This window comes from Cavia porcellus, unplaced genomic scaffold (genome assembly GCF_034190915.1).
Source record: "Cavia porcellus strain 051 isolate PalLab524CR breed Dunkin Hartley unplaced genomic scaffold, mCavPor4.1 scaffold_7, whole genome shotgun sequence".
Classification (NCBI taxonomy): Eukaryota; Metazoa; Chordata; class Mammalia; order Rodentia; family Caviidae; genus Cavia; species Cavia porcellus.
The window spans coordinates 75,240,709-75,260,287 of NW_026947490.1; the positions used below are offsets into that span (position 1 = coordinate 75,240,709).

At 40.0% G+C, this 19,579-nt stretch overlaps 1 protein-coding gene across 3 annotated transcripts; it reads right to left on the minus strand.

Moving 5' to 3' along the window:
* Positions 1-449: 449 nt before the first annotated feature.
* Positions 450-19,510, minus strand: Rwdd1 (RWD domain containing 1). 3 transcript variants are annotated; one of them, XM_013148979.3, is made up of 8 exons: positions 19,289-19,434; positions 14,008-14,038; positions 13,091-13,156; positions 8,138-8,268; positions 4,286-4,429; positions 3,320-3,452; positions 2,794-2,856; positions 450-736 (listed from the first exon to the last, which is right to left on the minus strand). In XM_013148979.3, the coding sequence occupies exons 1-8, from the start codon at positions 19,391-19,393 to the stop codon at positions 615-617; spliced, it is 795 nt and encodes a 264-aa protein (XP_013004433.1). In that variant the 5' UTR covers positions 19,394-19,434; the 3' UTR covers positions 450-614. The 3 variants fall into 3 exon arrangements, with proteins under 3 accessions (XP_013004433.1, XP_003466530.1, XP_063109933.1); XM_003466482.5 differs by lacking the exon at positions 14,008-14,038 and having other exon boundaries at positions 19,321-19,510; XM_063253863.1 differs by lacking the exon at positions 8,138-8,268 and having other exon boundaries at positions 19,321-19,498.
* Positions 19,511-19,579: the final 69 nt, after the last annotated feature.

Consider the following 19,579-nt stretch of genomic DNA (forward strand, 5'->3'; position numbering starts at 1 on the left):
AGATTTTACTTTTAAAATTCAGACAAGGGCTCATAAATTTAACCCGAGAAGCACTATAGGAGCATACAATTTTTATAAACACCAAAAGCCTGCATTCATTATAGTGATGAAGTCCACTTTATTCTTACCTATAATTTGGGCTTCTGCTTCTGTTAAAACTTAAATTTACTGTGTTAAGAGGTTAGAATCCAGGTAAAATTTTCTATTTATGTATCTCAGTACTGTAATGCTTTATACAAAGGACAACATTTGGAATTCAAATGTAACCTTCATCTTCTCTGGATGGAAATGACAAATTATTCCCATTCCTTCTGCATAAACCCCCTTCCTTCCGTACATAGAAGCAGCCCACCTTTGAGTGCTGGTGCTACAGACAGGGTCTCTCTCCAGCATTAAACAATGGTAAACATGTAATCTTCTGTCCCCCAAAAGAGGAAGTCAACAGAAAGTGCTGTTACGGTCAGTTTATTAGGTTCGATGATGAAAGTTATCAGAAGAATATTCTCCTGAAAATCATTTTTTTCTTAGAAAAAAAAGCAAGGAAAATCAAAACCCTCTCGGCATAGCCACAGATGCTGTGGCCATTGGGCCTCTCTGGAGACAGAGCCACTCTGTCACTCTGTGGAGTCACTGCCCCCATCCGCAGGATTGTAGTCCGGGTCATCTTCAACGTCCTCCAGTTCTAAGTCATCCATTTCTTGGAACAAGGACTCATCTACCTCCACATTGTTTCCAGCTGTGCAAGGAAAAACAAATTCCCCTTTAGTTTTCTATCAGGGGCTGAAAGACACAAGTCACTGACAATACCAAGCAGAAACTTCTAAACATGTGTGAGCTGCAAACGATGGAATCCCAAGTCACTAATGCAAATCTCACCTGGTTTGGTCAGCAGAGATTCTCAGGCATTACGAGCAACTTCACTCTTCCATTTCAGACTAAGATTCTGATTACTAAAACAGCTGCCAGCATGACTGCTTACAGTGTGGCCTGATGCAGGCTGAACACAATGGTGATGGCACACTGCTTTGGTTATAGAGCTGCTATCACTAGGCCTGTGTCTGCGGTTATCACTCCCGATAGCTGCAGGTGTGCACATCATTAAAGCTCAACGTTGCTGCACTGAGGTATTTAATTTTACCTTCACTCTTACCCAACTCTGCTTCTCACCAACAAGATGACCCTCCAAATACCTAATCACTATAGGCAGTAACCAAGCTCTGTATTTAGCTGTTAGTCTTTATCTGAAGTAGATCAAAGTAAGATTTTTCAGCACTCTTGACTGACAAGAATTGCTAGCACAATTTCTTCTCAGACTGGAGTTTACTGAAATTCAGTTAAGTGAAAATATAAAGAGAATAAGTCCTTTCCAGTGCCTCTGAGAAGTTCAGCAATAAAAACACAATACACTAAGCATAAGTCAAAGAGAAATTGCCTCTTAGGTGGGCAGTGGAAGATTCACAAAGCAGATGAAGTCTAAAATGCCTGAGGGATAAATTCACACCTACTAAGAAGAAAACAGAATGGATGAAGCAAGTCCAGGCAGAAGGACACACAACAGCAGAGGAAATGGATGAGCTCTTGATTTCTAACTGGAAGACGAGACTTGAAGAAAATTACCTAGGATAGTTTAAGACATGAGGACCAGAATGTACATCAGTCTTCTTTTCTAAGCAGTCAAAATCAAAGTAATATAAAAGGTAAAATATGGGTTTCAGAAATACTACATCACAGGCCACAACTGTAAAATACTGTAAATAAGGGCATTAAAAGGAAGAAGAGTATAGGGAAATAATTTAATAAATTAACACAAAAATCTCAGCAAAAATAACAAAACCTTCAGATAGAAGAAACTGCTGAGAAGGTATCTCAGAGGCAGAATTAATGAGCATCGTTTAACAACTTCCTTGGAATGAAGATACATGATCCACTAGCGAGAGAACTGAGTCAAGAACGAGGGCAAAGATTAAAACTGGCAATGCACAAGAAAAACAGAAGTGAAGCTTTTTAGGGTTAGAATCTCTTACTAAAATAGAAGAGGACATCTTGCTGGGTTTTGACTGACATTTTTTTGTTGTTGTACAAGAATCTTACTACAGATGCTGCAGAGAATATAATAAGCCTAGGAATGTAACTCAGTGGTCCAGCACTTGCCTAGCATACACAAGGCCATGGGTTTGATCCCCAGCACTGCATCAAAAGAGGAAGGAAGGAAGGAAGAGAGGGAAGGAGAGACAGGGAGAGGGTGAGTAGCAGTAAGGGGCCCAGCTTCCTTTAAGAAGGACTCAACAGTGGGCCTTCTCAACACTACTTCTTAATCTTCTCTAGCAGATAACCCAGAGGAAAACGGATAGACCAGAAGCTACCAGATCTCCAACAGGGAAAGCAGACATTGCACATGGTGAATGAGACACAGAGCTCTCTCTAAGGTGTCAGCAGGGGTGGGACCAAGTATTGAGCCCCCTCCAAAGCACATGTAGGCCCCACAAAGACAGAACTGATTATCTTCTTCAGACTATAGCTCAGAGTTGAACTAGAAACAGAGCAATTTCATTTAAGGTAAATCTTGCCTTTCAAGACTGTTTAAAAAATACAGTTTATAAATTCTGACGGCTGATCAACTCATACATTTGAACAGATATATTTGAATAGAATGCTTTACTTCTGTAACATGTTTTACCAGTTTTTGTTAATTTAAGCCAATTAAAAGCAGTAATAACAGGTCGTTCTGTCCACACTAGCCTCTAAAGTTAAACACAGTGCAGTATACATAATGCAATTCTAAAAGCACCTTACCATCCTCTAGGAACTGGATGTCAGAGGTGTCCAGATTATGATCTGTTTCAAACAGCTGTTTGCCTAGAAGAAATAAGCAGACTTTAATCCAAATGGCACAGTATTTGCCTTCCCTAAAACCACTTGTTAAAAATGTAGTAACTCAAGGAAACAAGTCTGGAAATCTATTTTTCACAAGAATTTCTATAAAATGAAAAACTTCCTCCACCACTAGGGGCATGTATTCATATTAAAATGCAAGTGAAAACCTCCTCCGCCTTGAGTCCCAGAAAAAATGGGATTTGACTCACTACTTCTAGGGCTATGACCCTGAATATCTTTCTGTCTGAGGATCTACTAACTGCAATGTATTGCAAAGCTAAGTTACAAAATTAACTATGAATCATCTGTGTACACACGTTTTATCTTTTTGCCATCAAGACCCAGGTATACCATTTGTTCCTACGCAGCCGGCTAAGTGGTCCTCTGATCACCCAACACAGGGCTTGGGGCTATGGTGCAAAGTACAGGGCAGGAGAGGACATACCACTCAGTTTACTTTTTCCTGCTTGTTCTTCTTCTTTCATCCGTTTCTTTTTAATTTCCAAGAGTTCTGCATCAAACTTGGCTTTCCAACATAAGAAATTCTCAATTGTAACAGGGGTGCCATGGAATAATTGCTTAGCAAATTAAAAAAAGGCACGAGACTAGATTAGCAAGGCAGCAGTTCAACAAGTAAAGCAGAAGAGTATGTCCTAGACAAACAGACCACTTTTCTGTAAGAAACAGAAAATGACGTTTAAAGCTGAAACAGCTCACAATTTCTGCCTGCACTGCCTTTCTCACTGGTGCTGAGGAGGAGCTCCAGCAAAGCCCAGTTTTGCTCTTCTCACAAGAAACAAATGTACCCCAACACTGTGCTCAAAGGGCTTTCACCAGTAAGAAGCAAGTCTCTGTCATTATGAATGTTCTGAACATACACTGACTTCTAACATTAAATCACTGTTTTGCAATTCATTTTAGAGACGTTTTCTCTACATTTGCATCTAAATAGCAAATGTAGAGAAAACGTCTCTATTTAGATCACTGTACCAAAGGCTTTATAAATTTAAACTTGGCACCACAGACTAAGTAATTTATATTTTTCACTCTTACTTGCTAGAGCTTTACTACCCTGATTATCACAGCCATGACAGATTTTCGGCTTTTTGTTTTTGTTTCTATCTTTCTGAGAAAGGGTTTCACCATGCAGTTTGGACTGGTCTTGAACTCTTTGTAGCCCAGACTGGTCTCAAAATAGCAGCAACGCTTCTGCCTCAGCCTCCCGAGTACTGGGATTATAGGCATGCCCCACCACATGTGTTCTAAAGTCTTACACAGTACAACTTTACAAAAATTTCTATCTACTGTGATTTCAAAATTTATTGAAACTTCCCCCAAGAAAAAAGAAAATACAACTTCTAATATAAAAGATTTAAAGGATAATGAAAGGAAACAAGTCTTGTAAATGTACCTTCTCTGCTTCTTCTGCTTCTTTTTCTTTTAGTTTTTTTTCTTCCTCTCTTCTCGTTTTTATCTGGTCTACTATTTCATTTAATTTTTCTTGCACTGCCGTCACTAGAGTAAAGATCATGACCACACCAAGATTTTCTTCAGCCTATGTAACAAGATAGGTAGAGGAAACAAATTTCTTAAAGAAAAACTCACCAATGAAAAATGTGTTTCTATAACCACCACATAATCAGTGTTCAGTTGGCTCATTTATAAAGTGTGTATAAATGAACATTTTATTTTACAAATCATTTAATCTGAAATACCTAATATAACACAAATAATTCTCACTTAGTAGATTCTGTTTAGGAGTCATACAGATGCAATTCAGAGAACAATTTCCTATATAGTAACATATAACATGTTTTCTAGCTCATCTTCAGTATGATAGCTTTTTTGAGAACTAGAAGTTGTCATAGTGAACTGAATTTGGATGCCTGAAAGAATTTTTCATCCATTACAATAATAATGTGGATATTCTTGTTACTTAACTTTACTATTTATGTATTTTGCTTAGATCTGAAATGTTTACAGCAAATATAAATGCATCACCTCCTGAAAGGGATATAACAAAAAGACTACCATAAACTGGTGTCGCCGACAGAGTAAAATAGACAAAAAGGGTTTTGCAAAACTCAGTGCCACACTCCCAGTCCAGAAACAGGAGGTCTGAGCACTCCTCTGTCTGGTGAGGTTGGCCTCCGCCATAAACAACAGAGCAGGCACTGCACCTGCGGGCCTCTGAGTGGATCGGGTTCAGGTCAGCTTCTGTAATTCTTTTAGGGGGTTCTCTTTAGGGCGCAGAGGATGCCAATCACCCCCACTCCTGACTGCCACACCCTAGGACCAGCCCTCACTGCATGGTCCCACAGCACTGTTGTAATTTGTAACTAGATGCCCCCAAGGCCTTGTGCATGCGGACATGCTGGGGGGTGGGGCAGGCAGGCTTGGAGTGAGGTGGTAGGCGGGTCACTAGGGTCACGACCCAGAGGAGCTCCTCTCTCAGGCTTCCTGGCTGCATGACATGAGCAACTTCCCTCCGCCACACACACCACGAAGCTTCTGTTTCTTTGAGACTGGGTCCTGCTATGTAGTTCAGGCTGGCTTCCAACTAATGGGAGCCCCTGCCCAGTCTCTGGATTCCTAAACTTAGAGATGTTGCCCCACACTCAGCACAGGCTACTCTGCTAGTGAGGATCAAGAAGACATTTTTAAAACACTGTAGGCAAGTCGTCTGAAGAGTGAAGTAACCACTCTCTCTCCATCACTTTTCACCTTCAAATTTTCATTCAATTAATGGTGTGTAACTGGGCATTCTTGGAAAACAATCTCTTTGTGCATTAAAATTGAATAATTCAGCAGTCATACTAGTTTTACATCAAAATTATAACTACATACTGTGTTCATTTTATCAGTTTCATTTTTAAGTGAAAATTATCTAATGTTATCCATTAGTGGCATCAAATAGACACTGCAGTGACTATGGGGAGACTGGAAAGTAGCACAATCATTTGGAAGATCAATTTGGGAAGATATCTGAAATTGCAAAGTAGCTGTGCACTTTCATTCAGCAATCCTACTCTTGAAAAGGCAGGTTAGTACACTAATCAGGGATTCATTCCTTTCTCTTATTTAATAATATGTGAGTATCTCTCATGTGCCAGGCACTGGAGGTACAAAAGAGGACTGTTCTAAAGACTTACAAGTGGTAATATATAAATAAGAATGTTGAAAGAATTAGATAACAAAGCAAAAATCAGCATTATAAGTTGTTCTTTAAAAGATAAAGAATCATTAGGGGTCAGGGATTTAGCTCAGTGGCATAAGTGCCTGCCTGGCAAGCATGAGGTCTTGAGTTTGATCCCCGGTACCCCAAAAAAAAAAAAAAAAGATATAGAATCATGTATATAGTTATTGAAACCAACGATTCACATATATGTTTATGCACATTCTTATACAAGAGTGCTATAAAACATTAAATGAAGATGGGGTGGGAGGTGGGTCTACCTACATAAATGCAGGGAGGTAAATCTGACATTACCATAGCAAATATTATTAAGAGTAATTGTTATTTTCTTCTTCGTGTCTTCCTAAGTTTTGAGTTTCTTAGGATATAAATTATTTGAGTAACTGAAAGATAATCTTGTTTTTGGAGAAAAAGTATAAACATTGCTTCTGTATATTTTTATCCCAGGAAACTGCTAAAGAGATTAAAAATGTCTTTTTGAAGCCATGCTTGGTCGTGCATGCTTGTATTCTTAGCACTGTGGGATGCTGAGGGAGAAGGATAACAAATTCAAACGCAGCTTGGATACTAGAGGTACCTTGTCTCAAAATTAAAAAGTAAATAAATAAAAACTAAGAAAAAGCTGGGTATGTAGCTCAGTGAGAAGAACCTGGGTTCAATCTACAGTACTACTAAAACGAAAAAAAAAAAAAAAAAAGACCTTTTTGAAGTGAGATTACAAACACAGGTGGAAAAATTCACTCAGACTGAATCATCAGACTAAGTGATTGACTAGAGTAACAACCTCAGGTTTCCTGCAGTGTTTCAAATGAAACGTAAAGCCAGATTATACTTTCATGCTATGTAATAGAGTGAACAGGGCCAAGCGTCCTCAGAGATTCTTGCTGGACAGACTTTCAAGCCTTTCTCTAGCAGCTCCTGGTATTTTTGTTACAAAATCAACATTCAGAGAACCACCAATCCCAAGAATGTGCAAGTCACAGCAAAGGTAGAGACTGTTAAAAACAAACTACTAGGGCTTCAGATTTTAACACAGTGGAACAGGGCCTTCATTTTCCTTGTTATGGCTGAGGTTTACATGTTCCCCTAAAGCCTCATGCACTTGTAGAGCTTTCGGGAATAATTGGATCCTGGTATGTGATACTGGGCTGATCCACTGACTGGTTTAGCGGAGCTCTGGACATGGATGATAGACTCACTGAAGAGGAAGTGGTATGGGTGACATCAACCAACATGCTTGCAGCCTAAATGGAATGAAAAGGATGGGATGGAGGACGTCTCACTGTTTCCTGCCCTACACACCACAAACTCATATTACCATGGCAAATTATATATACTGCTGACCTGTTGTGGAATCAGACAACTATGGACCAAAACCTCTATAACTATGAGCTAAAATAAACCTCTCCTCCTCTGACCTGTGGGAATCAGGGATTTTGTTCCAGCAATGAAATACTAAGACACCTCCCTTCTCCCTACCCTTAAATTTCAAAGTAAACGCCACTACTCAAGCACACGTGAACTACCTATCAAGCACAGGTGTGGGTAGCCCACAGCATAATGGACCTAGTGCAGCAAAGAACTTCCTGATACCCGTTCTCCAGTCTGCACAACCTTCACTTCTCAGAGGGGTCACAAGCGAGCGAATGGGGTCTGCAAGTTTAAGGAAAGAGATGGAGAAAAGAAACAGAACACTCCGTCACAGTTCTCTGCAGGCAACCGGCCCAGCAACAAGAATGAAGGTATCAGTTTTAATTTAACCCAGTTTTCTTAAAGTTAGAATTTTTAGCTACGCCATGGGACCAGACATCTAACAGCTAAACCATACCTGTGTGAACGGAGCTTTTCATCTCTCAGACAGTGAATAGACAGGAGCACTAGGGCAACTTTCACTATTCATTTTGGGAAAGGGACAGGAAAATAAAAGGACGCTGTGATCGCACATTATGAATTCTGCTTGCCAATATACTATTCACACAGAATTAACAGCATTTTCCAATCCTTAAATGCATACATTTAAGACAAAAGAAATAAGGCCACTGCAGAACAAAATTGCAATTCCCTTACCTGCAATGCTAATAATTTTAAAATGTCTGTGATGTCATTATCTTCTAGATTTTCCTGGGAGAATATTTCATAAAGAGGAGCTTCATCTGGGTATTTTTCACTGTATGTAAACTTGAGGGTAGTCTGGACAGCTAGGACAAAAAAGTGATGTGAGTACACTGACAGTATAAAGATGAGTATTTTTTTGTTGGCTCACTAATTTATAATCGTTCAATGAAAAGTAGCTCAGCAGATTTTCTTACAAAGAAAACTGAAGGATGCTAAGAGATCGGGTATATAACCACTGATATAAACAACACATCCTCCTGAACAGTAAGTGAAACAAATCAAGGGAACGCCAAATGTCACTTCTCACAGCTGAAACACATTTATCACCTACTGGCCTGTTACTCTATTTTATTTCTGCAAAGGAGAGACAAAAGCTACTTTTAAAAAATCCGTAACAGCAACAAAAAGCAGTCAATATAAGACACTGGAAAAGTACTACCACAAGCTCATTTTCAGTCTCCACCAAAACTCCCTGTGAGCTGTCTATGATTTGGCTGTGTTCCTGGAACTGTACTGACACTGCCAGCAGGATATTGCCGGCTGGTGGTGAGATAACACGGTCTTGAATTGGGCAGTTTGAGATGGTATCTGCCAATTTACAGATCTAGCACTTGGGTAGAGGACGTTCTTATGCGCGTTATCAGTGCCAGGAGTCTCTCTGCGCTCGGCCACAGAGTTCTCTGTGCCATCAGACAGCCGGACACTATGCAGCAATGCTGACATCTGTGAAGACCATCAGTCACAGTGCCCTAATCTACTTCGTTTTTTTTCTTTTGTCTTTTTTGAGACAGGCTCTCTATGCAGTTCGGGCAGGCATTGAGCTCACTTTGTAGCCCAGGCTGGTCTTGAACTCGCAAAGATCCTCCTGCCTTAGCCTCCCAAGTGCTGAAATTACAGGCATGAGCCACCACACCCGGTTCCTAATCTACTTCTTAAAGCCTGTTGATTCTGACGTGGTAACTCAGATCCATATTGCTCTTCATGCACGAGATTAAGTGGTGCCTCAAAAGCTGCACATTGCTGTTATATGTATCATATCTTATATATTTATGATGTTCATAAAGAACATTATGAGTCAATAAATGCAAAAGACTGTCAAGGGTGAGCAAGGAATAAATATAGTGTCTTCTGGCATTTTTCTACCTCCCTTTACTATCATATTTCTGATTTTATTGCTAAAATATGAGCTCTTAATTTTTTCTTTGTCCAGATTTCCTGAGGTATACTTGACAAATAAAAATTACATGTATGACATAGTATTCACATATATTACGAAATGATTAGCGCTGTCAGGTTAACTAATAGAACCATTACCTTCTAGCTTTAACTTTTTGTAGGTGTGATGAGAACAAAATCACAACTTATTCATCCTGCATAGTGAACCTAAGTACTCGCTGGCCAGTATCTCTCCCCTCTTCCTTCTACGCTTAGCTGTAGCAATAAGAGCAATCAATTCATCAGTGAAGAAATTGAAAGGCAATCAAAAGTATCTGAAGCCGAACACTAATGGAAGTGCAACACACACAAACTTATAGGTTGTAGCAAAAGCAGTTTTATGAGAGAAGTTCACAGCAATAAATGCCAGCATCAAAAAGGAAAAGAATAATGAACAACTCAAATTTATACCTTAGGAAAGTAGGGGGAAAACCCTACTCAAATACTAAATCAGCCAAAGAGAAAAAAATAATAAAGATCAGAGGAGAAAAAATGAAATACAGTACAGTCTAGAAAACCAACAGACAAGACAAATGAAACAGTAAGGAAAAAAGCAGAGAACACTAAGGTAAATGAATGATGAGACTTAGCGAGTTACAGGGATGGGCTCACTTCAACCGCATCTGCAAACTGACAGGGATAGAGATGCTCTTCACGAGATACATTTTTAAGTGGGATGAATAAACTCTGGATATGTGTGATACAAAACGGTAACTACACGGAGATACCAGACATGGCAGCCCTGGGTATGCAGGCACACGCAGGCCTTCGGTAGGGATAGTAATCAAGAGAGACCGGCAAAGCACGGTGTCTAAAAGTGTCTAATGTAGCCTTACAGAGCTAGCAGCTGGACTCTGGAGAACTCCAGCAGAAAAAGACCAGTCCGGTCCCCACATCCAAAGGCCCAGCTCAGCTCCACACTCAGCACAAATCTTATGGCAAACTGGCTGGGGTATATAGCATGGTCACTATGATTAAATTTTCCCCCAGCACTAGCTAGAGATGGTAGCTTTCTTTGGACATGCTAGGCAAGCAGCGACTACTGAGCTGTGCTCTCGGGCCATGCATCATAACTAAAACCTGCTAAGCAATTACTATTGCATGTACCACTACAAAAAGATAAAGAGGTAGATTTAATGAAACATCTTACTATTAAACTAGCAGCCTTTCCTGGTTTTACAGTTTACCTGCTTCATGTTCTTTAGGCAGGAGAATCACCTCAAGTTCCAGGCTAGCTTCACTACATAGTGAGTTCAAGACCAGTTTAACTACTGGAGAGACAGAATACGTACATCTATTTTGGACCATAAAATGTATACACACTTCGGTCGTTCAGCATACTAATAAATGCCTAGGAGCAACCATTTTCAGCAGCTCCTGTAATTGTCGAGGTCAAGGGTAACTTGTATTAATTAATCTCATGTCTCACAGATTGTACAAGAGATAAGGTGAAATGGTAAGAAGCTGTTTAAAGGGAAAGGGGAAACTGAAGTGGGGGCAGACAAAGGAAAAGAAAAATGACAATAGGAGGGTAAAATGGAAACAAAAACTTTGTAAATATGGAGGCCAAGAGGGGCTGGAGAAGAGAGGAAGGGGGGCTCAAATCAAGTTGTATCATGTACAGGTACAAACTCCCTATGATAAAGGTGACCATTGTATATACCTGAATTATACTAACAAACAAAGATAATTTATGTTTTGCTTAGTGGAATAAGCGCCTACCTGGCAAGCACAAGGTTATGAGTTCAATCCCCAGTACAAAAAAAAAGATAATTAAAAAATAAATTTAATATTTATACAAGTTTTTCTTTTCCTCATATATATATTTTTGGTGGACTCTATAAGTATGTTTAACTGTTTCAAAAGTATTTTTAAATAACATTTATTCTACAGCAAGCAGTCCTAGACATTCATTACAACAAGGGAAAATATTACACATAATTACACCACCAGGAAAGACTCACTGTTCCTATTTTGGTATGTTCATTTTAAAAATCTTAAGAGCTGTACTTAAAAATACAGTATGTCTTTATGAAAATAAATTAGAGTATTTCTAATTATAGTCATGATACTATGTATATGATCTAATCATTCCATAATACACTACATATATGTAACAAAATATCACATTGTACCACATAATTATCAAATTAAAATAAAACAAAATACAGAATTACAAGGGTAAATAATTTCAAATATAACATGAATATCTAATTTCTTAAATATTAAATAGAAGCATATGTCTTAAATATTAAATGCAAGCATATTTCTATAAGCATGCACCATTCACTGGGTAAAATAGAAACAATTACATTAAAACCCTTTTGTGTATTTTATCACACAATCACAATATCTTTCCTAGCCTAAATACTCCATAAGTATATGGCCAACAAGGACCTGGAAAGTTTTCAGTCTCCTGTTTAGTGATCAGGTGGCCATCGTGAACATGCCTGTCAGTTTATCCTTGCTCCTAACATCACAGTGCTCTCTCGCTGTCTCTCATCAGGATGATAATTTGCTGGATGAAAAAGAATGATATTTCCATTTTATTTGCTCTTTTTTAATTGCTACTGAGATTAAGTTTTATGATAATTTATAATGCTGCCTCTAGACACTATACACTTGTTTGCTAGCTTTTCTACTACCTGGTTAATTTTGTGGGGGGAAACAGTATGATAGAAGACTCACTTCAAACAAATTTAAAAAGCATTCTCAAATCAGTCATGATGAAATGTGAACTACTATTATAAAGTCATTATTAGCTCCTAGTAAAGTTAGTGTTCAGAATATGGGAAGGATCTCCAGACATTTTTAAATTTTTATGAAAACAGTACAATCTCAATGGAGACGGTATTCTGGATTTTTACCAGTAGGTACCACTATACCATTCCAGCACACAGCACAGCCTCAGATGGAGGTCAAATGATGCCACCACCTTCTCTATAAAGTTCCACATAATTAAGTCAGTATAAAAGTTATGTTGTATTTTAATGTCTTACAAAATACTATGTTTCTATAAGAGTATATTCATTATCAGTTTAATAATAACTATGTGCAACATCCTTTTCATTCAGATTTCAAAATATCTCAATGGTAACTTTATTTTCAGTTGTACAAAACAAATGTAGAGTTATCACACGATAGCATTAAAATTCACTCTTGCTGATTGTTCCTGACAGAATTCTGGCTTACCAGTCTAATATGAAAAAATTGGGGAAGAAACAATTTCACACGCCATTGGACATGCACTTAAGACAGTATCTTATTCACCAAATTTGCTAGTGTTTTAAATTTTAACTTATTGGTGATAATTTACTGCTAGTTTAAGAGAGAAAAACCCCCAATAGTTGTATTCCATACTATTTGTAAGCAATCTTAATGAAAACAGCCATAAAAAAAATAATACTTAATGGAATTCCACACGACTGCATGAGAAGTCATTTTGGAAAAAAACCTCCATCTTCCACTGTCCTGTTAACTTTTAAAACTGAAGATACTGCAGTGTATCTCCTTAGCTTCCATTTTTCCAGGAGTCATGCGGACACAGTAAACACAGAATGTGAACCCGTAGGTACTGCTCACAATAGAGCCTGAGCACCACCTCAAAGCCACCACTGCCAGCCCAGCATGAAGGATGGGAAACCCTGGGGCGGCGCTCAGATAACACTCAGTGTATTAGGTGGCACTTACTTTCATCATTTTCTCCAGCTTCAGACGTCACAGTAATGGTGAAGCTGGGTGGATTTTCTGATAATACTGTAAGAAAATAAACATAGCTGTTATTATCCTGGCCCCTAAAGCAGACATCCATCACTTCTCAGTTCTAGAAATTGATTCATAGCCTGTGTTTTCATTTCCACAAACACAGACCGAACAGATACTGCAATGATAAAACCTATTCAATTTAAAGTGAGAGTATTCCTTAAGCTGGAAATACCTGTGGAGGATAACTCTCTTGACATTTTACAAATCAATTAAAATATTAAGTAGTCTACCATTTATTTTGAAATCTCTACCCATACACAAGATTCCTAAAAAACATAATAATAGTAGTAATAACAACAGTATCAGAATGACAAAATTTGACACATTGCACTGGACACCTACCCAAGGAGACTCACATTATCACTGGCTTTTGTACTTGTACCTTCTTGTTATTTTCTACGTTGTAGGTGGACAAACTTAATCTTTTCACAAATACTGAACTGTTATCATCTTTCATGAAAGTAAAAAAGGAATTAACTATGACCGTAAACATCAATTTACTTTCCATTCAATAATCAAGACATGTAAGTCAACATTTACATAAATAAGCAATCCTCATAAATCACTTTACAGCCGGTATCTGTCTCTGAACTGTCTCTCTCCTACTCCATATGTGCTCCACAAGAGCACTGACTTACAGAAATGCAACCAGAGCTCCAGGCCAGTACCTGGCAGGACCTTGTTGACTCAATAAATACTGGTTTAATGAAAGAAGGACTGACCTAATGGGAGAAGAGAAAACCAGAAGCAAAGGAAATTGCATTCCAAACCACGTGAACAGAAAGTTTTAAACTGCAGATAGTTGTTAAGCCTGTGCAAAAAGCCTCTGCCTTGCTCCATACCTGAAAAGCATTGGCCGCAACTCCAGAGTTTCTGAAATAAAAGACCACAGGATCACTATCACCATGGAGACTATTTGATTCTACTACCCAGGAGCTTCCAAAACCATCATAAATATATATTGTCAATATCAGACAGATGCTTTCATTTTATGTAACTGAAATTAAGGGTCTTGAAACAAGGAATTTCTACAATCACTAAAAAGGTCTTTGGCCATCAGTATGAATGACCCATTGCCTCTGTGTTGTACTTGGTCCACCTTGTGTAAAAAAGCACTGAAAGATCATTGTAAGAAAGCTTACATAATGCTTGGTCGTATCTATTTGTTAATGAACCCGTACAAAATATGTTTCATGTGTTTCATTCTTTTCATGACCAACTCTAGCGTTTATATGAACTGTAAATACTGTCACTAAGGGTTCAACACAATGGCATTTCTACTTGCTCCATTTTCTAGAACTCACTAAGGCCGTAAATCAAGGGTTACCTATACCTGGTGCCATGATTTATATCTAAATGCCCCCTCAGGACTCAGATACTCAAGGTGTGGCTTGTGGAAATGAATGGATCACAGGAGTAACATAGTCATTGATGAGCTTAGAGCCAAGGTGCTGTCAGGAGGTGGGGCTTGGTTGGAAGAGGTCCCTGGGGGTGGAGCCTGAGAGGATGTGGTTCCCTGACAGGCTGTTCCCCAGGAGGTGGGCAGCTTTCCTCTGCTTAGGCCAGTCCACCATGGTGCATCATGCAAGGACTGAAACTTCAAACACATGAGCAAAGTAAACCTTTCCTCCTCTGCTGTTGGGTAACAAGTTCCCACAATGAGAAAGTGACCAAGACACCGAGTAAAACATTTCCTGAGCTTCACTTGTGCCTATGCTCTACATCTGCATAAAAATTCTTTAATTCTAACACCAACACCATGAATTTATGCTATTATTACAGTTCATCAAATTTAAGATACCATCAAGTATAAGATATACTTTAGTACTAAGAAAAAACCTGCCAATTAAACTATGACATGTAATTGGTAAGTTCATAATTTAGTGATATTAAAACATAAAATGTATTTGTTTATACTCAGCTGGCTTCAATGCAGGGCAGCATGGCCAAGGGGAACTGCATATGAAACAGTTCACGGCAGGCAGAAAGAAGCAATGCTCAAGACAGAAGGGATATGCATGTATGGATACATTTGAAGCTGTGAGTGCCAGGGACCCAAATCTTTCCACTGGGCTTGGCCTCCCACATATAAACATACCCAGTATCACCTGCTCATGATCCAGCCACCTCCCAAAAGCCTCAACCTTGTAAATCTTAACAGGTAAACTACCAGCCCATGAGAAAATCATGTTGAAAAGTATATAAAAGTAGAAGAACAAAAGAACTGTGGGTCTACAAAGGCTAACGACAATAGGGAGAATTTCAGAGGCCAAAATTTTAGAGATTTCCAATGCGCACCCATACCAGTGTATGGCTGAAGGAAATGAAGATCAAAAGTTTTGGTTGATAAAGAATTATGAAGTCACAATACTAAAAGAATCAACAACTATGACGGTAAATTTCTAGTAAAGCATATCTTACACTTGTGACAGTCAGCAAGTATTCACACTTATATTCTCATTAAACAGTTCAAAGAAGATGGAAACAGTGCTGTCCTTTAACAGTTTTGAGGCAATTTCCATAGACTCTGCTGGCTTTCACTTTTCTTTATTCCTGTCTGTCCTCCTGCCTATGACGGGAATGGTGCAGCTACCTGTACTAGGAGGATGAGTGTACAATCAGATGACAGAAGGTTAAGTCTGAAGAAACCTCAGACCTTAGAAACTCTTAAGTTGGAGCTGCTGCAATTTTTTCCCCCTAGCACTAGGGATCAAACCCAAGGCCTTCACCCCAGGCTACAGCCCTATTTGCAAAAGTGGATTTCAGATGAAGGAATAGTTCCGTTCTAATGCACTGGTGCTGAGATGAAGTAGTGGATGCCAGACTTCCACATCTGTGAGAAGATCAAAACACTTTTAAGAAAAGTTGCTGGGTATAGTGAAATGAAGTAGTGAAATGGCAGGAAAGAGATTAGGTGAGAGACCAGTGAGACAGAATAAAGGATTTTATCAAAAAGAGAGGTAACAGAGATAGTAACTAAAAGGCATGCTAATAAGATATACAAATGACCTTACATTTTCACAAAGAACCAGACAGCCTATATTAAAATAAATTCCTTTGGTTGTTATGGAGTATCTGACCTCACAAAAAGCATCTCTGCTTTTACAAGGTGACTTCTACTCTAAAATACAATTATACCTCTTAAATGCTAATGCTGGCTACTTAGAGAACTGAGACTTAGCAAGTAGAGGGTTACATACCACTCTTGATATTGTAGACAGAATTAGTGACATTGATTTTGGATTTATCTGGTATCAACCAATTCCAACCATAGCCAAAGATTCTGACAGAGAAATGGAAATCATCAAATTCTACCACCTTGTTCACTTAGCAGGACCTTGTCAAGTGAAGCACTACTGAAGAAGAATCAGGTATCAGGTGAGTCCACTTAAATTTTGGAAGACCAATTGTTAGGAAAGATGGATCAATGTGCAATCAAGCTACGGAACAGGCAAAAGGAAGAAATTTTATTATGATTTCTTATAATTCATGACAAATGCAACACTGGACCAGAAAGTCTTTGCAAATAGAAAAGTGATTAATTCTGAGGTTAGGCTCCATCTGTGTGGGAAGAGGTACAGAACTGTACCTCTTTGGCACCCAACATGTGGTCATGAATGCTTAACAAATGTTTCTTTCTTAAGTTCTCAGTCATTGGTGGGGGGATATATCCTTTATCACTTATCACACATTTACCAATCCAATATGAAATGTGTTTTGAAACAAAGTCAGAAAACTCCAAATTAGTGTTTCTTGGCAAACTAAGACAAGCTATTTCTTAGTTTATAAAAGTATGAAATCATAAACACAAAAGAACTCTACAAAACAGCAAACTTTGCAAAACCTCAAAATTTGAAGATCAAACATGAAAACATTTTATTGCCAAGTTCTCTGCCTTTTCGCTAAGAATATTCACAAAGAATGTAATTACTTACAGTAAAGCAAAGTTCCCTAACTAAATACAGCCATTTTATTTTATGTATTGCAAAGATTGTAGGGATGATGATAGAAATTAGAAATTAGACATAGGTTTAATTGATAATTACAAAATACTCAGCTTCACCAAGCGATAAACTGTAATTTATCTTTATTTATAAATTATCATTTATTACCCTGGTTTTGAATCCTCAAGCACTTGTATATCTGGCAGAAATTCACATAATGCATTACAGTAGGGTTGTAAGGTATAATACAATCTGAAAATACTCAGAATGTGTCAAGATTTAAAGTAGATCACTTTTATAAATGTTCACAAACACAATACTTAATAATACCTTTGGAAATTAAAAGAACAGCACATTCTAGGATTCCTTGCCTCTGCCTACAGTGTTCATGCCTATCATATTTTCAAAATATTGGAAGTGACTAAACATGATTAAGAACATCTCCAACTATTGACTCTAATAGCCTTAGTTAGACCATAAGGTACAAGCAAGGATGGAGAAGGGAACAGACTACACAGACACTCCCTCAGATAATGACACTCTCAAGCCCCTCTTCACACATTCCCTGAACATCCCCATAGGACAGCGGGTACTCCTGGTGAAAGAACATGAACAGGACTGAAGCTGTGCAGGGGTAGGTAAGAAATATCTGCCTGTTGGCAGAGCAAGACAAAATCTGCTACCATGGCAAGTGGTGGTCAACAGGTGAAGGAGGAGGAGGAGGGAGAGGGGAAGGAGGGGGAGGAGGAGGAAGAGAAGAAAAGAGGAGGAGGAAGAAGGAGGAGGAGAAAAACTAAGCTAAACAATGAAAATGGGAGGCTTAAAGTAACAGACCTTACACTGGATTCTGACACCAGTGATGACAACACTCACAGGAAGAGACTGGGAATATAAGCCCTATCCACTCATTGTCCATAACTCTAGGTGTGACTCCTACTGGCTTGATAGGCTTCTCAAATCCGAGAGAAAGAGGAAAGACCCGCAGTGCAGGCTTTATTTGGGATAAAGACCTGAGAGGGGGCTGCGAGGTCCAAGCACCAGAGCAGCTGTCTTGCAGTGTCAGGGGTTTATTATATACGGGGCAGCTGGGGTAGCAGAGAATGAGGATGCTGGAAGCCTTTCTGGGATGAGGTCCTCCATCTTAAGTCTGCGGTCACTCATCCTTTCGTGTTTGCCTAAGGTTTATCATTCTTGAAGGGCTGCGGGCCTAAGAGGCCCGAAATGGTTTGTTCTATAAACAGGACTTAATTGGGGCTACAGGGATTTTTTTTTTTTTACAAGGTTGAAACAACGTGAGGAAGGGTCAGAACTCACGGGAAGATACCCTTTAGACTTTTCCTTACAAACTATATTGATACGGTGATCTTGTAGCACTTTGAGAATCAATGGAAGCATGGCTTAACATGAAAAATTCTCTTCCTTACAAATATTAATGAAATCCTCCTTAATAATTTGCCTGAGGCCGACCTATTAAGCACTGTGCTCTTCCTCGTGTCACTTCCCGGTGGATCCCAAGCCCTATCCTTCGGAGGTGAGGTAACAAAAAAGAGCTCTGGATTCAGCCCTGCAGCAGCCCTGACATTTGCCCATCAGCGGAGCCGGAGCCAACCTCTCCCCACCCTGAGCTTTCCTTTGCCCAGCGGTAGCAGAAGAGGCTCAGACGTCCAACATTCTTCTAGACTAACAACCTACTAGTCTACAAGGCCCGGAAATCTGGGCCACATCACTCCTGGGTATTCTGCAGGAGGCCAGAACACGAAGAACAAGAGGGGGAGACAGAAGCCAAGAGGAGGAGGGAGCTGAGGGAGGAAGAGAAAGTGAAGAGAAAAATGCAGATTTCCAGAGATGTGCCACCCTCCAATTGATTCTGGGTAGCTCTAAGACCAGAACTCGGAATCCCACACAGCAACGGATCAAAACATCTTCGACCTCAACAGTGTGAGGTCTGACAGCCTCGCGGCTCCGGAGGAACACGAGTGGCTCGAGTGTGGCCGCCGCTGGTCACGATCCCAGCAGCAGGCCTGACGGTCTCCTGGACCTCCCCGTCCTCCTCCGCCGCCAGGCGCCCGGACCGTCGGGTTTTGGGGCCCCGCCGGGCTGGCTCTGCCGGCAGGGCTGGAGCATGGCCGCGCGCGGCCCAGTCTCCCCTGCCCGGGAGCCCGCAGAACACTCCACCTACAGGCGGCGGGGGCCAGGGACCGCGAACGTCACCTGTGAAGGAGTCAGGGTAGATGGACTCCAGAGCCTCCAGCTCGTTTCGCTGCTCTTCGCTGTAGTCCGTCATCGCGGCCCTGGCTGCTGCCCATGGATCACGCCGACACTCGGGCAGCACGCAACAACCGAGTCCCGAGGCCTCGGGTCAGGCCCAGCCTGCTGAGCCAAGGCCCCGCGCCCCTCTCGGCCTGATCGCTGGTTCTGCGTTCGGCTCCTTCAGCCTGGCCAGCTAGCGCTGATAGGCCGCCTGTCCCAC